General features: G+C 48.3%; 7 protein-coding genes across 7 annotated transcripts; 3 read left to right on the plus strand and 4 right to left on the minus strand.

Annotated features, from left to right (window-relative positions):
- Positions 1 to 56: 56 nt before the first annotated feature.
- N7511_000662 (phosphatidylinositol 3-kinase VPS34) lies at positions 57 to 2,806 on the plus strand (the record flags this gene model as incomplete). Its single annotated transcript, XM_057123087.1, has 2 exons — positions 57 to 115; positions 166 to 2,806. 2 exons carry the CDS (start codon positions 57 to 59, stop codon positions 2,804 to 2,806), a joined length of 2,700 nt encoding a protein of 899 aa, XP_056988820.1.
- A 1,538-nt stretch (positions 2,807 to 4,344) lies between these two features.
- Positions 4,345 to 5,246, plus strand: N7511_000663 (acetate uptake transporter family protein; the record flags this gene model as incomplete). Its single annotated transcript, XM_057123088.1, has 3 exons — positions 4,345 to 4,646; positions 4,715 to 4,874; positions 4,929 to 5,246. The coding sequence occupies 3 exons, from the start codon at positions 4,345 to 4,347 to the stop codon at positions 5,244 to 5,246; spliced, it is 780 nt and encodes a 259-aa protein (XP_056988821.1).
- A 91-nt stretch (positions 5,247 to 5,337) lies between these two features.
- On the minus strand, positions 5,338 to 7,597 carry N7511_000664 (uncharacterized protein; the record flags this gene model as incomplete). Its single annotated transcript, XM_057123089.1, has 4 exons — positions 5,338 to 5,947; positions 6,003 to 6,934; positions 7,000 to 7,093; positions 7,146 to 7,597. 4 exons carry the CDS (start codon positions 7,595 to 7,597, stop codon positions 5,338 to 5,340), a joined length of 2,088 nt encoding a protein of 695 aa, XP_056988822.1.
- Positions 7,598 to 8,386: 789 nt separating this feature from the next.
- On the minus strand, positions 8,387 to 9,871 carry N7511_000665 (translation elongation factor EF-1 alpha; the record flags this gene model as incomplete). The annotated part of the gene is made up of 4 exons (XM_057123090.1): positions 8,387 to 9,468; positions 9,519 to 9,609; positions 9,671 to 9,708; positions 9,778 to 9,871. 4 exons carry the CDS (start codon positions 9,869 to 9,871, stop codon positions 8,387 to 8,389), a joined length of 1,305 nt encoding a protein of 434 aa, XP_056988823.1.
- Positions 9,872 to 10,865: 994 nt separating this feature from the next.
- Positions 10,866 to 11,940, plus strand: N7511_000666 (putative GTPase MTG1; the record flags this gene model as incomplete). Its single annotated transcript, XM_057123091.1, has 2 exons — positions 10,866 to 11,129; positions 11,185 to 11,940. 2 exons carry the CDS (start codon positions 10,866 to 10,868, stop codon positions 11,938 to 11,940), a joined length of 1,020 nt encoding a protein of 339 aa, XP_056988824.1.
- A 188-nt stretch (positions 11,941 to 12,128) lies between these two features.
- On the minus strand, positions 12,129 to 12,971 carry N7511_000667 (pre-mRNA-splicing factor ISY1; the record flags this gene model as incomplete). Its single annotated transcript, XM_057123092.1, has 2 exons — positions 12,129 to 12,875; positions 12,969 to 12,971. 2 exons carry the CDS (start codon positions 12,969 to 12,971, stop codon positions 12,129 to 12,131), a joined length of 750 nt encoding a protein of 249 aa, XP_056988825.1.
- An 895-nt stretch (positions 12,972 to 13,866) lies between these two features.
- N7511_000668 (type II myosin) lies at positions 13,867 to 21,230 on the minus strand (the record flags this gene model as incomplete). The annotated part of the gene is made up of 4 exons (XM_057123093.1): positions 13,867 to 14,304; positions 14,360 to 20,536; positions 20,599 to 20,742; positions 20,793 to 21,230. The coding sequence occupies 4 exons, from the start codon at positions 21,228 to 21,230 to the stop codon at positions 13,867 to 13,869; spliced, it is 7,197 nt and encodes a 2,398-aa protein (XP_056988826.1).
- Between the last annotated feature and the right edge of the window lie 236 nt (positions 21,231 to 21,466).

Genomic DNA, 21,466 nt, shown 5'->3' on the forward strand with positions numbered 1-21,466 from the left:
GGTCTCCCCGCGGATCTTATCTGCCATGACGCACCCACTTACTGTCTCCATGCAAGATGGAGGCCTTCACCTTTGCCATATCCACGGATGTGGATATTCCTATTCATGTCAAAATGTATGCTATTCCCTGCTGGTTGATTGGATCTTGTGTTAACTAGTTGGCAGTGTTTCGTTGGAGGGAAAACAGAAAAAGATCCTGGATTCAGTCCTCGACGAGAACCCCGAACTGCAGTTTATCGCTTCCAATCAAGACCCTGCCTCCGACTTGTACGCAACCGTTCAGTTATGGTCCGACTCAAAGCCTATGGGTGTGCCAATGCAGACCAAATACAAGTCCTTCAAAGCCCAGCGAGTATGGAATGAATGGTTAAAGATGCCCATGTCCATTAAGGATGCCCAACGTAACTCTCAGCTTGCGATAACGCTATGGGATCTATCGCCATTAGCCACCAATGGTATACGCCATGTTCCATTTGGTGGTACCACGATCTCATTGTTTGATAAAGACGGAAAGCTGAAAATGGGAAAACAAAAGTGCAAGATGTATCTTCGACGGGAAGCAGACGGCGATGCCTTTACATCTACCCCGTCCGTTCCAGTGCCTAAACGCCGAACAATGCGAGCTCGCGACCCGTCCGAGCCGTCAGCCGAAGAAAAAGAACTAGAACGAGTTGAAGTCCTGATCAAGAAACATGAAATGGGTGAAATCCCACGTGTTGACTGGATGGATCAACTGCTTTTCCGTGAGCTGGAGAAGCTGAAGCTCAATGCGGAGAATGCAGCTCGAAACAGAGCTCTTGAACTAGATGCTCTTACGAACAAGGACTTGAAAAAACACCACATAGACGATGATTCTGACGAGGAAAATCCAGATGATGAACATTTCGATGTTTACGTTGAGTTCCCACGATTTGATCATCCGATCGTTTGGGCTGATCATGAGTACCCGCCTCCGCCAATCTCAACTTATCCTCAGAACGGGCCTTCCCATCCTAATTCAGCTCTCAAGCCGGTCCCGGAGGTCCACTTCGGACCAGGCATTCAACGTGCTGACCCCTACAGTGTTATTCGAATCTATGATCCGGAATGTGGTCAAGTCGCCAATCCCTGCGAGGACAAACATCGTCGTCTTATCCGTAGTCATCGTACGGGCATCTTGGATCGAGACCTGAAGCCGAATCCTAAGATTAGGGATGATCTCAGCATGATAATCTCTTATGAGCCGACGCAGGAGCTTACTGCCGAGGAAAAGGATCTTGTGTGGAGATTCCGGTACCATTTGACGCGTGAGAAGAAGGCCTTAACCAAATTTGTCAAGTCGGTCAACTGGAGGGATGTTGGGGAATCGCGCCAAGCCATCGAAATTCTTCCGAAGTGGACCGAAATCGATGTTGATGATGCTCTGGAGATTCTTGGGCCTACCTTTGATCATCCGGACGTTCGATCATATGCTGTTGAAACGCTTCGAAAAGCCGATGATGAAGAGCTACTTCTTTATCTGCTTCAGCTGGTCCAGGCTTTGAAGTATGAGGAATCTCCCGAATATAAAGCTGATGATGCTGCCCACGACTTCTCACTTGCCAATTTCTTAATTTCGCGAGCGGCAAATAACTTCAAACTTGGTAACTATTTGTTCTGGTATCTCACAGTGGAGATTGATGATGCCGGCTCAAATATTCTTCCCGCTCAACGACAGCTGTTTGTACGGGTTGCATACTACTTCATGGCTGAGCTAGAGCGAGTTCACCCTGAGCACAAAAAGACACTACTGCGTCAAGCGGAAATGGTGACTGTCCTTTCAAAGGTCGCCAAAGATGTCCGGCTCTCACGAGAAAACAGACCTGTCAAGATCGACATGTTGAAAAAGTACATCCGTGATCCTGAAAATGATTTGATAACTATCGATCCTCCACTGCCGTTACCTTTGAATCCCGAGGTTTCGGTTGTTGGGTGCTACCCTGAGGAATCCAACGTCTTCAAGTCCACGCTTTCCCCTTTGCTCATGACGTTCAAAACTTCGGATGGTCTTCGTTATCCCATGCTCTTCAAAGTTGGTGATGACCTTCGCCAAGATCAATTGGTCATCCAGATTATTATTTTGATGGACCGTCTTCTGCAGAAAGAAAACCTCGATCTGAAGCTGACACCTTACCGCATTCTTGCCACCAACCCGACAGCCGGTGCGGTGCAATTCATTCCCTCGATTTCTCTCTCTGCGGCATCCTCCAAGTACAAATCTATTCTCGCCTACTTGAAGATCAACAACCCAGATGAAAATGAGCCCCTTGGTGTTCGCAAAGAGACGATGGACACATATATAAAATCATGTGCCGGATACTGTGTCATAACGTATCTGCTTGGCGTTGGCGACCGTCATCTGGAAAATTTGCTCCTTGCTCCGGACGGCCATTTCTTCCACGCCGACTTTGGTTTCATTCTCGGTCGTGACCCCAAGCCTTTCGCGCCTATGATGAAACTGTGCAAAGAAATGGTCGAAGGCATGGGTGGTACATCCTCGCCTCACTACCTGCAGTTCAAACAGTACTGCTACACCGCTTACACTACTCTTCGTAAATCCGCCAACCTCATCCTTAACTTGTTCAGTTTGATGGTCGATGCCAACATCCCCGATATCCGAGTTGAGCCCGACAAGGCCGTCCTGAAAGTCAAGGAACGTTTCCACCTCGAGATGACCGAGGAAGAGGCGATCCGTCACTTTGAACAACTCATTGCCGACAGCGTGAACGCTATCTTCGGCGTTGTCATTGATCGCCTACATGACTTCGTGCAGGGTTGGCGGGCCTAGACTCGCATCTGCGATCTTCAGTTTTTTTTTTCCCTGGTGGACACCTCCCACAGGGTTTGGAAAGCTCGGTCCGCTGATCTTCCCTGGTTTTCCCTGTTGCTTTCCAAGTGAGTAGCGTTGGGATGCATAGGAGTTGTGCGGGCCGGTGGAGTTTGGCTTTTTATGTAACATGGCGCAATACGGTGCATTTACAAACCAGGATACCCAAGCATCTTTCGATTAGTCGCAATCATCTAGAAAGCAACGTGCTCGCTTTTAATTGTCTTTTTGATCCCGCTGTGACTCTAGTCAAGAGTTTATTCTTTATTTTCATTTTTTGGACTAGATTTAATGCTAAGCCTTCAAGATAGAGAGCAGATGACATGCAGGAAAGGAGAGGCATATCGAGGTCATAGTCCATAGTTCATAGCCTGCAAATGCCCTAACTGGCCAAGCCTCCCGAGGTTGCCCCGAATAGGAAGACTGTTAGTCACAGATATTACGTTTTACGGAAGCCGCCGCCTTCCGTTGAAAACAATGTTCAATACTTTTGTTATGTTCTGATTTCACAGATGGAATAGTATATATTTTAGAACCTCATGCTGTTTCTTTTATGTCAGAATCGAAGTAAGTGCGTACAGAGAGGATAGGCCTCGGATTTTGCTTGAAACGACATCAATTTAGAACTATACAAGATGCGGATCTTAGTGGATACCTCCAAGGTGAGGGACCGGGAAATTGGGGGTGGGATATGTTGAAGAAAAAGGATTGTTTATGGGGAGTATACTACCTCTACCTCTACCTGGCCTGTGTAGGCATTGAACCCCACTCACAGTGATAGAATGAACAGAACCTAAATGACATTCAAAAAATATAAAGCAAAGAGTGAAATGAAGCTCGGCGATTCCAAAAATAAACCTAACGTCCCATGATCAAACTAATCCAAGTTCTAGCCAGCTCTGACAACGTCTCAGGATAAACTTCTCAATACACGCGGCGCTACCCGTGCCCTAACCTCCCTTCCAACCCAGTCTAACGGATTTCTCCGCATTACACTCTCAAACATGAATCATAGTCGGAAAATCCTTGCACTGACTGGCTCGGCACCCAGCCATAACACTCTCACATGATGAAACCCGCGGGATTCCGCGCACTTTCCCGGACCTAGCGAGGTCTGAGGTCTGAGTGGCACGGAGGAAATAGTGCTCTTCGCGTGGTTCGGTAGTGGAAAAGTAATTATATTCGGGATTTGGTTAGACTGGTGGGCTAGTGGTTGTGGAAAAAGTGATATTTACCTTGCAAACCCCGTGCTATACCCCGATCCTAAGCACAAGCATTCTTAGATTATTATTTTCTTCATACTTCTTGCCCTCGAGGCTCCCCATTTTCACTCCTGGTCATTATCTCACACTATACATATCGCATCAAATACCCCACACTGGATATACAGCCTATCGTCACCATTAATGGAGCATATAATCAACGTCAAAGAGGTCCAGCAACCCACCTCTTCAACGCAAACGCCAACCCACCATATCGAACCATGCACACAATATCCAATGGGCTCGCCAGTAATCTCACAAGTCAGCCATGACTACTCCCTGTTAAAGTCAAGCACGCCCGAAACTCGCAACACCCATTGCAAACACGATACGAATACAAGCACGTATCTCCAACCCGCTCCGGTTATCGACGTCCGCAAATTCGCCAATCCAGCTCCGTTAGGCCTTTGTGCTTTTGCGCTTACGTCGTTTCTTTCAAATTGCATTAATCTCAATGTGGGGGGCATTCAGGCTTCAGGTATCAGTGTTTCGTTGGCGTTGAATTACGGGGGTATAGCCCAAGTTTTGGCTGGCATGTGGTATGTTCCTTGATATTTTATATTGCTGCCACTCCATTGTCGAGTTGGATTTTGAGTAACAGTTCCAGGGAAATGGCTGTTGGCAATACTTTCGGTGCAACATCTTTCTGTTCCTATGGCGCTTATTGGATTACGTTTGCCCTGATCTCGGACTTTGAGCCTGCTGGTTCTGGAAAGGATGCGGGCGGGACTTGTCAGGATGAGACGTTAATGGGATTGTTCATGCTGGTACGTATGCATTCGTTGATAACTCCAAAGCAGTGCTGAGAATCATTTCCGTAGGCTTGGTTCATCTTCACAACCCTGATGCTGCTCTGCACATTGAGGTCCAGTCTTGCGATGTTCCTCCTATTTTTCTTCCTGGACATGAACTACCTTTTACTTGGCATTGCGCACATTCAATGCAGCTCCCATGGCGAGATCCTTGTCGCAGTTCAGAAAACTGGTGGATTGTGTGGTATCTTTGCTGCGTTTGCTGCGTGGTGGAATGCCTTTGCTGGTATTGCGGATACGAGTAATGGCTTCTTCACTGTGCCTCTTGGTCACTTCCCTTGGTCACCTATTGTTCATGCTCATCTGGCTAAGGCGAAGGACGTATGATACTCTAATAGGACCGGGGTAGAAAGAAAAGATATGGTTTCCCTTTCAAGGTATTATGATTATTCTGCATCACTGATGAAACAAGCCTAACTTATTTCCTTTGCCCTAGCTCCTCGTCTGGAAACGCATGGTTACCAAGCTCGATCCATTCGTGATTCGTTTCGTCATTATTCATGCTCCGTGCCCTCTGGTCTGCCAGATCCAAATTATTGTCATTTCGTTGCGACGACATGGTAGATGACTCTGCGAGTGGCGATGCCTTACCAGACTCAGAGTGGCTGCGACAAACACCTTCGCCGATTGAGTGATCGCCGTCGGAACCTTCATCTGTTGCACGACTTTTGTTCAACATTTCGTCCTCTTCGTCTTCTGGTGTCCCCTCACGACAAGCCCAGGCATCCACGAATCGAAGAACTTCACGCGGCCACCAGCGTTTCATGATCAAAAGACGGAAGGGTACGAGGGCGATTATCAGCACTGGGAATGCAGGTGCGCCTCTTGTTAGTGTCAGGATAAATATCACGACTGTAAGGCAGATTTGTAAGATCGTATAAAGATGGATTGGGAGATAAGATGGGCTGCTAGACGGCGTCTCTTGGCTATTCGCTGGGCCTGGCTTCGTCACGTTGTGCAAGGACTGTGGGAGTGGTGGTAGCTCAGATGGCGGAGTAAGGAGATAGAAAGTGCGATATAGAATAGGGCTAAACAAAAGTCAGCGTTCATTGTTATTTTCATCTTCATTGAATGCCTTCATACTTCACCGATAAGCTCTGCTCTCCCATGAAAAGGAACAGTCCAGCCAGCACACTGGTCGGCGTCAAGCCGAGGACTTTCATAAACGGGGGGCTCAGGAAGAGCAAAATAGCTCCCGAATGAAGAAATGTCGACCAGCGCTGCTCGTAAACACGCTTAACCTGCCTTGTTTCAATCTTCTCTTCTCCATCAACGATGACACTTGTCTGTTCTGTTTCCTCGTGCATAAGGGATTCAGAATGCAAAGGAGCTTGCGGGAGAAGGCCATTAGAAGGCGGTATTCCCAGAATACCACAAAGAGCTGTAGTGGTGCCAAGTAAAATGATATCCCAAGCAAATCCGCCTGGTTTCCGCGTGCCATATCGATCGATAGTGCATATGATTGAGCTGACTTCATGATCGAAGAAGAATAATACCGTAATGATTAGACCGGGGATCATTGAAGCAAAGATCCATGAGACTGGTAGTTTCCAAAACTCTACGAAAAAAATCTCCCGCTCTGGGGATGTTGGTCGAAATGATGTGCTGACCGGTAATGTCATTTTATCGAGGTCAGCCAACTCGCCCACATAAGGCAAGCCGATGAACACAATAATTGAGATTGCAGCGGCGTATTCAGTCAGACCCAGTCTAATGTAGCGATGAAAAAGGGGTTTCCAACTCTCTGCCGTGGATAGGAAGATAGCAAGAAGCGTTGTTCCCACTGCGCCAATGACGGCGTAGAGAAACGCCGCGAATGATAAACTGCCGTGTGCTCTTTCGAGCTCTTGAATAGCTTTGTGGAAGTAGATGATACTGTTCAGCAGGGAAAAGATTTCCGTAGCAAAGGTCGTCACATAGCGCATTGTCCAGTCATGGGCATTGATGATCGCTAGGACATAGTGCATCCAGCCGGAATGAATCAAAGACCATGCCATGAATGGAAGGAAAGGAATCTGGTGGCCATAATTAGAAAAATGAACGTGGAGGTCAGAACAGTATATGATGATGTATCACGCACTTTAAAGACCTCCTCGCATAATGAGTAGATGTTCTCAGCCAAGACCGAGAAAGGACCGGTCACGCCAAGGATTGTGAGGGGTTGAATTGAAAATCTGCATGAAGTTATGAGTCGCTCGTGGCGTTGAGTCGGTCAAATTGACATACAGTGAAAAGATAGTCCCGCACAACCCTGTGCTCAAGACAACTTCAATAGTTCCCCAGCTCTTACCAGTGAGGACATATAGATCACTCGCGAAAGTGATTCCTGGTAGAAGATTTGTAAAGAAAACATACACAGCGCTGGCAAACACCAGTTGATTGAAAATTGTCCAGTCAGACAAATACCGTCGACGGAGATTGGCGATGTCCTGTTTGACTAAACGAAATGGACGAAGCGGACCACCAGCAGCCACTGAGCCTCGTAAAATTCGTAGAGGTCTTGGCGTATGTTTTGAGGGTGTGATAATAGAGTGAGCATCTGGATCTTGAAGATGGCCCTCAGAGTCAAACTCCGATTGTTCATGTCTGCTTGGCCGCCTACGTCGTCGAGCACGGCTTGCGTCTCGAATGGAGGAAATTCTTGTAGAGCGCGGCCGAAAGGCCGATATTAGTGACATGATTGGTTAGAAAAGAGTTGTTTGATCTCAAGATTTAGAAAAAAAATAGAAAAGTGACGAGGGTAAGTGACGAAAAAGAGAACTGACGTCAAAGGATGCTCTAACAACGGTTGCAGATTGGCATATATCGGCCTGATAAACAAGGCTGCATTTTTATAACACATCACTTAGTTACATTTCTTTGTAGATCAGTAGACCTGAATCGACTGCATAATTTGTTTATCAAGTTATTTCATTTCAGTCAAATGGTAGCTAAGGATACTTGAAGTTCACTTTAATAGGGAAAATGGCGCTTCCAGAAGTAACATGAGATAGTATAGAAATCCCGGTGACAAAGTTTATTGCGCAGAATAATGCGCATAAGTTTTTCTTTCTGCTATTCAATGGCATGAAAGCTCTATATATTGTTTCAAAACTTCCTACTCGAGGTCATATCCAATTTATGTGAGTTGCTTGCGACTAATGCTAAGGCTGGTTCGACGGCGATGATGACCTTACTATAGGGGTTTAAAACTAACTACCAAAGGCTAGATAGACGGACGATAAAACCGCGATTCAATAGCCATTGGATTTCCATTATGCTGCTACAAAGCAAAACTAAAGAGAATGTCGTTAAGTTATCCTCTCGAAAACCGGATCCATTACAGCAGACTAACAAAGGAAATAGACACGTTTAACTGTTTAGACCAATATCAAAAAGAAAGCCTCTTTGGGAGCTTTGATGGTGGTTTGCTGCACAAGCCGAACCAGTGGTGGAATAAACCACTGGTTCGTATCTCTGTTCGACACCTAGTACTCGACGCTTTTGATGATACCCATTCCGATAATTTCACCCTCGTCTTCAATGACAAATCTTGCGAATCGAGAGCCACTTTGGATGTTCTCGACAAAGATTGGGTTGTCAGGGACCACGTCCACAATCGCAGTATTGCCGGTTTTGATAAACTCCGGCGAATCTACGATTGTGTTACCATTTCTCGGGTTGACAGTGCAGAGCAGCGTTGAGAACTCGCAGGCAGTGTTGAAGAGTCCGCACAAAGTATACCGATAGCCAGGATAGATCTGGTAATCTTTACCTGTAATGACGACCCGTGCAGTGAAAGAGGTGGCGTAGGAGAATTCGTCTTCCGCAGCGTTACCAACAACTTGGCCCTTGGTAAAACATCCAGACATATTGGTCAGGGTGCAAGCAATAAAGTCCCCGGGATAACCAGCATCGTTGTTGCCCGTCGTCACTAGCGATAGAGATTCCACCTCGGCCGAGTCACCGGCTGGGTTTCTCAACTCTATCCCAGAGTCGACAGTGCCAGCAACGACGTAGCAATTTGCGATGGTATCGGAGTCATCTGTCTCATAGACATCATCGATAAGAAGGCGGAGCGGGTCATTCGGACGTCTTTCCGACAGGTTGGAAATCTCGATAGCATCTGACAAAGTCTTTCCTCTCTCCGTTGTAGACCCATCATGGCGTGTCACTGCCCATCCTCTATACCATGGCATGGTAGCAGAATCTTCGAGAATGTTGTCCCCATTATACCCACTGACGGGTACAACAACAGTCGCCCTGTCGTCAAACCCAGCCTTTTTGATCACACGACGAAATTCTTTAAGAAACTCGTTCCACCGATCTTCGTTCCAGCCAATCGCATCCATCTTGTTCACAGCGACGATAATTTCTCGCAGGCCGAGAGCAGATGCGCTAATCAATTGCTGAAAGATTGGCGAATGAATCTGGATTCCATTGCCCAAGTCATAAGTGGCAGAGATGACGAGAATAGCGGTGTCGGCGTACGCGAACCAGGCTGCTGGATCAGGGGCATCTATCCACAGGAAAAAAGGTGAGAATTGACACCGGCGCAAGAGCACAGCAACTAATCGATCAGACTAATCTCCTGCCTTGGCGTCTCAAATTGCCACACACAGCTATCAATGTTGACATCTTCTTCACTGTCTGCTCTGTCGTCGATCACACGAGAAAATTTGAGCGACTGGTCGCCATTGTTGATAGCATTCTTTAGATGTGAATTAACTCGCAGTTCAAACACACGAGGAGCTTTGGGCTCTCAGACTTACTTGTTCTGCACTCTCCAAATGTTGCCTGGTAATGGCACCTGTTAAATACAATAGATGGCCTTTATTTCCTGGTAAGCAAGTCGTCCGCAAGATAGGCCGAGACCGACCGAGTAACAAGTTCACAACCATACCAGCGAGTGTTGATTTTCCCGAGGACTCATCACCAAAAACGACGAAATTGAGACGTACTTTATCCTTCATGACGACCGGTTATCTAGGTTTCAATTTCCCAGATCTCAAAACTCGGGGTGTTTTGCTGTGAAGACCAAACAACGAGCTAGAAACACCAAGATATCTCAGAAGTCTACGATATATTTAATGGGTCATAAACCAATGACGCCACATGTGCCAGCAGCATTCAAATGTTTCATCTCTCGCTTAAATTCCAAGTCAAACAGCGGCTTCGGCATATATTTACGGATACAGTAAGGTTAGCGATCGAGATCATCGACTGTACTCGCGCCAATAAGAGGAGGTATAGACCCGTTCTAGCAACGAGTGACGTCGATAAACAGAGCTCACTGCTGTTAGAAGCCCCGCAGTTCAGCCGAGATCACCGATCCCAGTTAGTTATGCAGTTAGTGAATCAACCGGTGTGATGGCATAGCCAGTGATGTAGTGGGGCCAAGTAGTAATTCTTTTCGATCTACGGACAGTATCGCGGCAAGATCGACAAGTCGTGAACCTAGCTTAAGGAGATCGTCATTTTCAGTCGTTGAACAGTGAAATACTTCCTGGGCACGGAGCATGAAAAAGCCAATCTCAGCTGCTGTCTTAGTGTATCAAATGCCCCAGCTAGGTCTATTGTCTAATCAAAAGCAGTCCCTTGAATCTTCCTCGGTAGATCAGTGGTTTAAAGAAAGATGAGTACTAAAAAGCCACCGCCCTCCCCGCAACAATAATTAAATCAGACTAAGATACTGGTTCCGTTATACAGTAGCGGCTTTTGAGTACTGTAATTTACCGCGATTTGATACCATTACCTTATTAGTCACCGGGATATTTATTATCCTACCCGGGTCTTCACCGCTGATTCTTCCGCCCTGGACATTTTGACGGATTTTTCTGACCCAAATCTAACTGGTTATCTCAACGGTCCGAATAATCAGTCCCTTTAGACCGACAGTCAACTGGTCTAACTAAAATGAATCGCACATTGCCGGACTGAGCCATTTTTCACCATCAACGCGCTACAATGGCACAATTCGTGCCGCGCAGTGTTTTTCCCCATTATGGGGCTATCCCCAGGTCCTATTTCTTAGGACATCACCGAGCCGGCCTGACCAAGATGAAAAACATGCTGGCCAGCATTGACTATGTTGTCGAATGTCGTGACTATCGAGCCCCGGTCACCTCAATCAACCCAATGTTCGAGGAAGCTTTGGGGAAAATGAGGCGCATAGTTGTTTACACAAAGAGAGATCTGGGTGGGATTCCCAAATCATCTGCTCAGAAAAAGGTGAGTTGCACTTGCTGGACCCCTCGCTTCACCACACACTAACACATACCTTCAGACGGAGAGCAAGCTCCAAAGTTTCGATTCCAAAAGCGCCGTCTTCTTCACAAGCTCATCCGCCCGCCAGGATGTCAGCCAGATCATCAAACACCTCCGAAGCGATGCCGAAGCCCCTGACAAGCTGGTCAGCTGTCGAGTGCTAGTTGTTGGTATGCCGAATGTTGGCAAATCAACTTTGATCAACAACCTGCGTAACGCAGGCGTTGGTAAAGCAAAGGCTCTGAAGACTGGGCAACAGCCTGGTATCACGCGCAAGATAGCTACCCAGGTCAAAATCATCGAACGTGAGAGCGGGTCTCATGTCTACGTTCTTGATACACCGGGAGTCTTCATGCCCTATGTCCCAGAGGCTGAAAGTATGCTCAAATTGGCACTCTGTGGCTGTGTCAAGGATAACGTCATATCGCCAGTCACACTGGTTGACTATCTCTTGTATCATATTAACATGCATGACCCGCAGGTTTACAAACGTTGGTCAGAGCCGACCAATGAAGTCGTGCCATTGCTCGAAAGTTTCGCGCGCCAGACTGGTTTGCTTAGCAAGGGAGGCATTCCAAATTTAGACGGGGCAGCCATTCACTTCATTCAAAAGTGGAGGCAGGGAGATCTCGGCCGCTTCTTGATTGATGACCTCGAGGAGGAAGAACGACGACGGAACGATCCCGAGCAGGTAACACGCCTGAGCATGACGCAGGCCTTGAAGGTCGAACGGGTGACTCGAAAGAACAAGCCCGATGTAACTAGCAATCTGTAGCATACCGAACACATAATAAATCCCTCTTGGGGCTAATGACGAATCGTTTGGAAAATTGATGGAGTGACATTACGAACAAAAAACCAATGCTTGTGATGTGAATATTTTGCAGAAGCATCCGTAACGCCTGTCCCAGGAAAAAGCAGATAACTGAAATCAGAGAAGCTTGGACGCTAGGAGCGTCTGGATCAAGAAATCTTATCCAGGAGACGGCGCCGCCGTCTATCCACAAGCTCTTCTTGCACCTCTTCTAATGTAGGAAGTCTCCATTCCACTCCGTCGCCAGCATCACCGGGTAGAGATTGCCATCCGTCTTCGGCGTCATCCTCCCCTTGACCACGCAAGTGCTCCACTGCCTCCTTCTCTTGCTGCTTTTCATATGCCAGCAGCGTTCCATCTTCTTCGTCAAGGCCATAGCCGAAGTAGTTGGCATCAACCTTCCTCGTGGCAATATCTCCTCCTCTGCCAGCAGTCTCCTCCTCAGCTGGACCCTTCGCACGACGGACCGCAGCCTCAATCATTTCCTTAACACCAGGTAATTCCCGGGCACGACCGTAGTATTTGTACCCTTTGCCTCCGCCCGGGATCTCGCGCCCTTCATCATCGTAAACCCGATTGGATCCGCGCATGTAATTTGGTCCGCCCAGATTACGAATCTGCATTTCCCAAGCCCATTTCTCCCGCATGAGCTTGTTGATTTCATCGTTGAGATCGCGGATCTGGTAATCGCTCAGACTCTGCTCGTGGATGCGCGATACTTTGCGGGAAATCTCTTTAACGACCTGACCGCGCCAACGCTCGCATGTTGGCACCGTGTCGATGGTTGTGATGGCCTTTGGGCGTCGTGTGCGTGAAATGTCAATAATTCCAAGGTCTGCTGCTTGCTGCGCTCGGAAACGGAACAGCATAGACTGTGCCTTCTCGCTGTTTCGTGCCTGTTACATAGCGGGGGTTGGGTTAGCAAATTGTGACCTGGGTTGTACATCATCGTTTTCTCGTGCACTTTGCTTATCTGGAGCAGTTCATACCATGGTGAAGTATTGACCAAGTCAGCGACCCGAAAAGATTCGGGTATCGGGGGGCGTTGGCAGGGAAGAATCCGACGAGGAAATCATGAGCTTGAAGCTTGAGGTGAGGTCTGGCGCCAATTGCCGCTTGCCGCGCGGTTATCACGTGCCCTCCTTCTCACCTCGACTTCATAGCGATTTCCTTTGCTATGTCGGTCCATGGAATTCAAAGCTTCTGTTTCTATCTATATTTGTCTAACTCATCTATTGGGTAGCTCATCGGGCTGGATTCTGACGGACTTGTTTCTTGCGAGATTAGGATGAGCAAGTGTTTTGATATATATCTGCGCTTTGAGATTCGATTCGGCTACATTCAATAATTGCTGTTGGTGGGGTCATTTCAAGACAGCAGAGTCGTAAAATTATCCTAAATCGAATTTAAGAATACCAGTAACTAGAAAGAATCAAAAAATGAACAGTCGAACAGATGATGTGTTGACATTGGATACATGGTTCAGTGCAAGAATTATAAGCTTGTTCACAGACGCTATGAAGTTTTGAAGAGACATTGATCTAAGGTGGAGGTAAGTGCTGGTAATTCATTACATTCTCGCTGTTGCAGATAGCCTGGCAAGGTCATAGAGCATATTTACTCCTAAGCACGGATTTGAATAACAACCACATGTAACAAAACAACTGTCCAATACAGAGACCCTCAAAACAAAAAAAATTCAAAAGGATACAGCATGGCCATTGAAGCAATATGAACAAGACAGAGGCCAGCTCAAAAACCGAGACATCCCTTACCCAAATGCATGCAAGACGCCATTAAGATTAATACAAAACATCCCATCCGTAATCATGACTGCGACAACACCAAACAGACAGATTAGTCTGTCAAACATCAATTAACCCCTATTCACAAAAACCCCTTTGTGTTACTGGGTTGTCTTTGGGGAATGTCACTAGACGTGTAGACACCGCTACCACGACGGCTGTCGTTTTCGCTGAAAGTGACCTTGCGGGCAAGATTGCTGCCGCCTCGGTCACGCATGGCTCTCCAACTGTCCAACTCGCGCTCTAGTCGTAGAGCTTTCTCACGCTCTTCGCGAAGCTCCCGTTCAGCGCGACGAGCCAGTAGCTGTGCGTCTGAGTCGTTGTGTTGGAGCTCCTCAATGTTGCCGAGAAGTCGTTCGATCTTATCCCGATTTCTGTTGATTTCGTCATTGAGCTGGGTGTTCATCTTGTCTCGTCGTTCGATCTGAGACTGTAGGTCTTTCACAGTGCGATCGACGTTGCGGAGAGAGCGCTGCTCAGAACTATGCTTGTTCTCCTGATCATCGAGGTGGGTTTCAAGCTGAACGGGCAGGTTAGTATGAAAGTTAGAACTGAGTCTGGGTGTTTTATCTTACCTCCTTGATTCGCTTGTGCAAAAAGCGAACATCCTGGCTACCAGAGGAGTAACTCTTAGTTTCCAGATCGACACAACGGAGTTGTGCCTCCTTCAGCGACTTCTCGAGAGCCGCCTTCTCCTTGAAAAGCTGGGCATTGGCCTCACGCTCAGCAGTCACTTCCTTCTGCATTTCAGTGGCCAGAGCATCAGCACGTCGCATCTTGCCAACTGCAGCAGCCGAAACGTCTTCCTGCTGGGCAATTTTGGACTTGAGCTCAAGCAACTCGCGGTCCATGCTTGCAGCGTTGCGCATGGATGGGCTTTCGCCCTTAGCGAGATCCTCAAGTCGCTCACCGGCTTCTGCGAGACGGCCTTCAAGCATCTTCTTGTCCTTCAATAGCAAGTCACGCTCGGCAGTAGTATCCTCAACGGAAGTCCGAAGCGTGCGGACTTGAGACAAGAGGGAAACAACCTTGCTCTGGGCCTCGTTATGAGCATTGACCGCCTCGTCGCGAGAGTTGGTAACATCCTGCAAGACCACATCCATGCGGGACTTCTCCTTGGCCCAAGTCGAACTGTTGATGACCTCATTGTCCCATTTGCTGCGAAGGTCTTCAAGCTCCTCGCGCAGACGAGCAGTCTCTGCACGGCCATTGAGAACACGCTCACGCTCCATTTCGAGTTCGTTGTTAAGAGTAGAGAACTCTCGCTGGTACTTTTGTCTGGTCTGTTCCATCGATGTCTCCTTGTCCTCAAGATCGATGGCTCGCTGGTTTCTGTAGTCCTCAAGCTCATTCTGGAGACGCTGCTTAGCCTGCAGGGCTCCTTGAAGCTCGGCAGCCTGGTCTTCCATTCGAGCCTCGAGAGACTGGGTCTGTCGCTGCAGGTCCTCAACGAGAGCATCCATTTCCTTGCGCTCAGACATGATCTGGGCACATGTCTCTTCAGCTTCCTGACCTTGAGACTTCGCAAATTGTTCGGCACGCGAAGCCTTCATGACAGCGATTTCGGCCTGTTCAAGCTTGTTGAAGTACTCATCCGAGCGGCTCTTGTACAGCATGAGGCTTGACTCGAGATCAGCAGAGCGTGAGGATTCGGCATCTAGACGAATCTGAAGATCCGAGAACTCTTGAAGAAGCTGGTTGCGGCTGACAGCGTCTTGATCTCTACCAACCTGTAATTCTTGCGCCTCGGACCGGGCATCACGAAGTTCAACTTCCAATGTCGCCCGAGCACGCTTTAGCTTCTCGAATTGAGACTTAGCATCACCGAACTCAGCCATGGTGTCATTGTGGACCTTCAGGAGCGAGCGGCGAGATTGCTCCTGTGAGTTGATGAGATCGTATAGTTCCTCATGCGATTTGGCCTGGACGTCACGAAGAGACAGCTCTCCGGAGCGAATGCTGCGCTCCAAAGAGGAGACCTTCTTGGAAGAGTCATCAAGTTGGTCATGGAGACGACCGTTCTCACGCTCAAGGAGCTGCATACGACGGATCGAAGGACTCTCATCCTGCCAGATATCGCGACCGGGTGTGGAGCGTTCAATCTGGCTCTGAAGATGCTTGTTCTGCATTTCAGTCATCTGAAGCTTGTTTTGAAGCTCCTCCAGTTCAGCAGCCGTATCCATTCGTCTCTGATAGCCCTGTGTATCAACGGTACGATCGGAGCGTGCAGAGTCATTCGCGGCTTCGTTGACGTTATAACGTCGGTTGGGTGTGGTGGGATTGGAGAACCTCTTCAGGGCATTTTCAGAGTTCTTTCTGAAGTGAGCGGGGGTACGGTTGTTGGCTACTTCATTCTGATCGATCTCCTCGAGCATGGCACGCTTAGAGGATGAGTATTTGGCATCGAGGTCCTTCATCTCATCCGCATGGCGTCGGCGCATTTCAGCGAGCTGGCTTTCGGCTCTCATGTACTTCTCTTCGGTAACACCTAGATTGGTCTGAACAGTCTCAAGGACCTGAGCCAAGTCGATTTGTTTCGACAGGTGTGGCTGAACAGCCTCCCAAGACTGTGTAGGCTCACTAGCTTCAGGCTCGAAGACCTTGTGCAAGAGAATCAGTTGGCGGTGCAAGTCCTCAATCTCCTTATTCGCCCGATCGAGCGTGCCCTGTGTTTGACGAGTATTGGCTTGGGCTTGAGTGCGGAGCTGGTTTTCTGTCTCAAGTTTACGATTGGCCTCGGCAAGCTGGAGATTGGCCGTAGAGGCAGCCTTTTCAGCGTTGCGACTGGTCTTGTGTTCGCGGTTGACCTCATGATTTAGATCCTCCAGACTCAACGACAACTTCTCTTTCTGCTTCTCCATGGATGTGATCTGAACCTGAGAGTCTTCCAGCTGGCGAGTCAACTTCTTGGTTTCCTCATCCAGCCTAGCCTTTTCCTTTTGCAGATTTGTCAAACGGAGTCTGTTGCTATCACTGGCCTTTGAGTTTGATCGGGCGATGTCAAGGTTCTTTTGCTGGATCTTGGTCAACAGAGATTTGTTATCATTCTCAGACGCGGTCAGTCTGCCCCGAAGTGTCACGAGTTCGCGCTCTAGACGTTCCTTGTGTTGGTCATGGCGGAGACGGAAGTTGTCGGATTCTGAGATAGTTTGCATGAGCTCTTGAATTTGGACGGAAAGATGGGACCTTTCTGCTTCCACTTCTTCGAGCTGGCGTGCCTTCTCCTCAAGGTCCTTGCGGGAACTCGTCATACGCTCTTCGGCCTGTTTCATGATCTTACGCTCAATCTCGGCTTCGGCATTCATACGGGCAGTCTCGACGTCAGTGAATCGTTCACGAAGCTTGATCAACTCCCCCTGTAGTTCTTTTCGTGTCGTCTCCGCCGCAATTCTGGCCTCGGTGGCCCGACGCAAACTGTCTTGCTGAATGTACATCTCTTTCTCAATGGTAATCTTGGACTCGTTGAGTTCGTCATATTTGTGAGTCAACTGAGCAAGATTGTGCTCGGAGAGCATCTGGACGTCGTCTCGTGATTGACGCTCCCGGCTGAGATCAGCTTGAGCCTGGAAGAGTTGACTCTTGAGGTCGTGCACCTGCTCCTCCAGCAGCTTTCTGCTCTCTCCGGCCTCCGCATCTTCTGATCGTTTGTCGTCAAGAAGGCGCTTGAGGTCCGCAGCTTCGCGCTGTAGTTGAGTCTTTTCGGAGCGCATGGCATCTCTCTCCGCCTGTACTTCGCGAAGGCGGCCTTGCATATTGTCGTGGCGAGTTGATAGAGAGGTCTTCTCGAGTTCGATGCTCTTCTTCTCTTCCTCATGATTCTTGACATCGTTCCGGAGAACGGCCATTTCGCTTTCCTTGCGCCGGAGAAGATCCTCATAGCCGGTCGAAGTAGTCGATAATTCGGCGATCTGGTCACGAATTGACCGATTCTCTTCTGACATATCGCGAACTTGCTTTTGAGACTTTTCAAGTTCTTTGGAGGTGGTTGCAAACTTCACCTCGAGATCTTGATCAGTCTTCAATAACTTGGCTTCCAAATCCTGAAGTTTGCGGTCTTTCAAGCTGACATGGCTTTGGAGCATCTTGATCTCCTGGTCTAAGCCTTGGATTTGTTCATCCTTTCCTGAAAACAGGGTCTCGGTTTCGGAAAGTTTGTTGTTCAATTCCTCCAGTCGAGAATGCAGGTTGTTCTTCTCGGACTCCAAGGTCTGGATGATCAGCCCAGCTTGCTCCAGCTGGGTTATTCGAAGTTGGAGTTGTTCATCTGTCTTCTTCTTTGCATCAACGATTTCGTCAAGTTGTTCCTCGAGACTCTCCTGGTCGGCGATCGCACCAGCGAGCTTTTCGGCGAGTTCTCCTTCGCGATTCTGAAGGCGCTTGAAGATTTCCTCTTTGTCCAGTGCGAGGGCACGTTCACTTTCCAAGGTTTGCTGGATCTTTTGAATCTCAAGCTCGGTACGACGTCTCTCTTCGTCCAGCTTCTGTCGACCCGCCATATCCTGTTTCATCTTGGCTTCTAGTTCCTGGATCTTGTCATCGCGCTTCTTGACTTCCTTTGCATTTCTCGTGTCACCCAGTAGGGGCTTCATCCTGGAAAACATGCACCACCAAGGACTTCCCTTTAACTCCAGATAGGCATGGAAGTTCTGTTGAATGATACGAGTGGCTTCAGCACGATAGAGCCGCTTGTTCGAAATACGTCGCTGAATGAAACCTCGAGCGAGGGACTGGAAACGTGACATGATAGTGCGGATGAGCTGGTCGCGCTTCTCTTCCAAGTCTGCAAGAACACCAGCTCGGAAGAACACCTTTGTTCGACCAACACGGTACCAAGCTCGATCCATACTAAGTTTCTCCAGCATGATGCGGGCGGCACTCTGTCCTTCCAAGTATCCCTTGGGCATGTGTTGGCATAGAACTTCATACCGTTGTCTGAATTCCGCAAAGTGCAAACGATTGGGAAATCCAGTACGTGCGATACGAATACCTTCCAAGACACCGTTGCATCGTAGCTGGTCGAGTACAAGAGGAGCGTGTAGCATCTTTGGTCGTTTCTTGTGATTGGGCAAGATGCAACGAACAAAATGGGGGTGCGTAGAGTGAAGCTGAGCCATTAAACTGGAAAGCTGCTCTTTGTGCCTTTGAGCAACTGTCCGGAATAGGCCTTTCTTCACACGGCTTCTTGGGTGGTTACCACCATCTTCATCTGAGTCTGCGCAGTCTGAGAACAAGTTCGCGACATGTGGCTCAGTGGATGCAGCCAAGAGGCGAGTGATATTGTCGTTGAGTGGGTCTTTATTCTTTTCCAGCCAGTCGCTTGTCGAGTACTCAACTTCAGCAGCATAATGTGTGAGAATGAAGCCTTGGTTTAGACGAGAAGCACGGTACTTCGGGGTCTTCCGATCCCATAAACCATGAAGCTTCTCAGTGAACGATTTATCGGTGGCTTTGGGCATGACACAGTCTTCATCGAGACAAGAGAAAATACCGATGGGGTTGGTACGTTCGATTAAATCAATTGTCGGCTGCAGGTCCTTTCCGAAGTCGATAAATTGCCACTCAATTTGCTCCCTAGCATATTCCTCTTGTTCTAGAACAAACATGTGGTGGTTGAAGAATTGCTGGAGTTTCTCGTTCGTGTAATTGATGCAAAGTTGTTCGAAGCTGTTCGTATCGAAGATTTCAAATCCAGCAATATCGAGGACTCCAATGAAGTAATTATCGTCACTCGCCATTGAGCGCCCAAGCTGACTGTTGATTCGAGCGACAAGGTCCCCGAATCCACGCTCATAGATACCCTTGGACAAGGCGTCCAGGGCCATCCGAACTTGATCAGGGGTTTGGACCTTTTCAACCCATTCACGGCCAGCCTTGACCCGTGGATGAAGCAGGCCTTTAACGAAGGGTTCTGCCTCAATACCAAGAAGTCGACAGGCCTTTTCCACGCTTGAGTAGCCCTCGGGGGCTAAGGATGCTTGGTCTGCACGAACACTCGCTTTGGCTACACTGACATTGCCCAAATGCAACACAGCAGCGATTGTCCGCAGGATACATAGCTGATCGTCTTCAGAGAAGTTCATCACATGGAAAGCTTCGATCAGTGAGTTCCATTCCTCTTGATCAGAGACCCCTACAATTGAGTCATTTCCGTCTCTTGTGTAAGCAAAGTCCTCAATTTGAAGGTCCGAGAGAAGAAGCTTCTCGCGGGTATTGCGGTCAGCACCCTGTAGGAGCTGATAGAAAACGTGGTAATTTCGTTCATTGGAGTTCGGCTTCACCACTCGCGATTTCTCGAGTAGGTACCAATCGATCCACGCGCCAGCAATCTGACCCGATCTGGAGAACTCAATGCGAATAAACTTTCCAAACCGAGATGAGTTGTGGTTTCTGACAGTTTGGGCATTTCCAAAGGCTTCAAGAATGGGATTGGCTCGTAGAATTTGTTGAGAAAGACCGGTAATTTGTTTCGCACCGGACCGCGCATAAGGTGTATCGGAAGTCGCGACAGCTGCGAGGTATTGGATGACCTTCTTGGTGTTCTCTGTTTTACCAGCACCAGACTCGCCTGTGACGAGAATACTTTGGTTTTCGCCCTCCTCAACGAGATTCCGGAAAGCCTCATCCGCCATGGCAAAGATGTGGGGCCTGGTTTCCTCTCTCCCACGACCCTTGTACATCTTGATGTATTCATTGGTGTAAATAGGCAGTGGACAGTACGGATTGATTGTCACGAGGAAAAGCCCGGAGTATGTCTGCAAGACCACTATATCAGCTGCAATTCATTGACAACATGACATTTGGGAGGGGAACAAACATAGATCAAATCCGATTGATATCTGGTATGGAGATTATGGACCACCGAGGCCTCGTTCAAATGAGTGAGTTCCGCCATATCATCCGCTTTATCGAATTTGGCTGGGTTGACCTTGTCGACCTGGTCCGCGTCCACCTCGCGTTGCTGTGCCAATGTTAGCTGATGCCTCGTCCATGTCTCATGGGCATACATACATCACCATCGTCGCTTTGTACCAACATGCGGCCTCCTTCCAACTCTTCTAAAACCAGGCCCCGCACGAATGCCTTTTCATTGTCTCGCAGCCAGACATATTTGTTTCCCGAGAAGTCATTGTCTCCTTCAACCCCTCGAATCTGATCCGCACCTCGACGCAGCTCTTCAGACTTGATAAAGCTGGGGGCAAATGTTCCCGAGGATGGACTGTTCTTCGCCGAGTTTGACCGTTCCCGGTTTCCAGCCGAAGATAACGTTGGCGACAGTTGTGACACAGATGAATTCCGTAGGTGACCTCTTGCTGATTCTAATCCATTAGAAGGTGTGATGATGGCCGATTTAGGTCTTGTTCCTTGTGACTGAGATGTCTGTGAGGGCGATGGACGCCCAAAGAGACTGGCGCGCTTCGGCGAGCTGTTTAACTGAGAGGGAAGCATGGCGGTCGTTGTTTTCAATAGCACATTATTCAAGTAGGGTAGTGTTTCTCATAATCCAGTACAATCACACTTGTCCAAATTATTGGGAAAGGCAGTGGCGAGTAGTAAGTTAGAAAGAGGAGTGTCAAATACAAGTTGGGAAGAGGAGTGGAGTGACGCACCCCGATATCGATGATGTTTGTTTACTCTGCGTTCCTCGGGCGCCCGCCGATCTCACCTGGCCCGTGCGTAGATCA

This window comes from Penicillium nucicola (genome assembly GCF_028828085.1).
Source record: "Penicillium nucicola strain IBT 29836 chromosome Unknown utg000001l, whole genome shotgun sequence".
NCBI lineage: Eukaryota > Fungi > Ascomycota > Eurotiomycetes > Eurotiales > Aspergillaceae > Penicillium > Penicillium nucicola.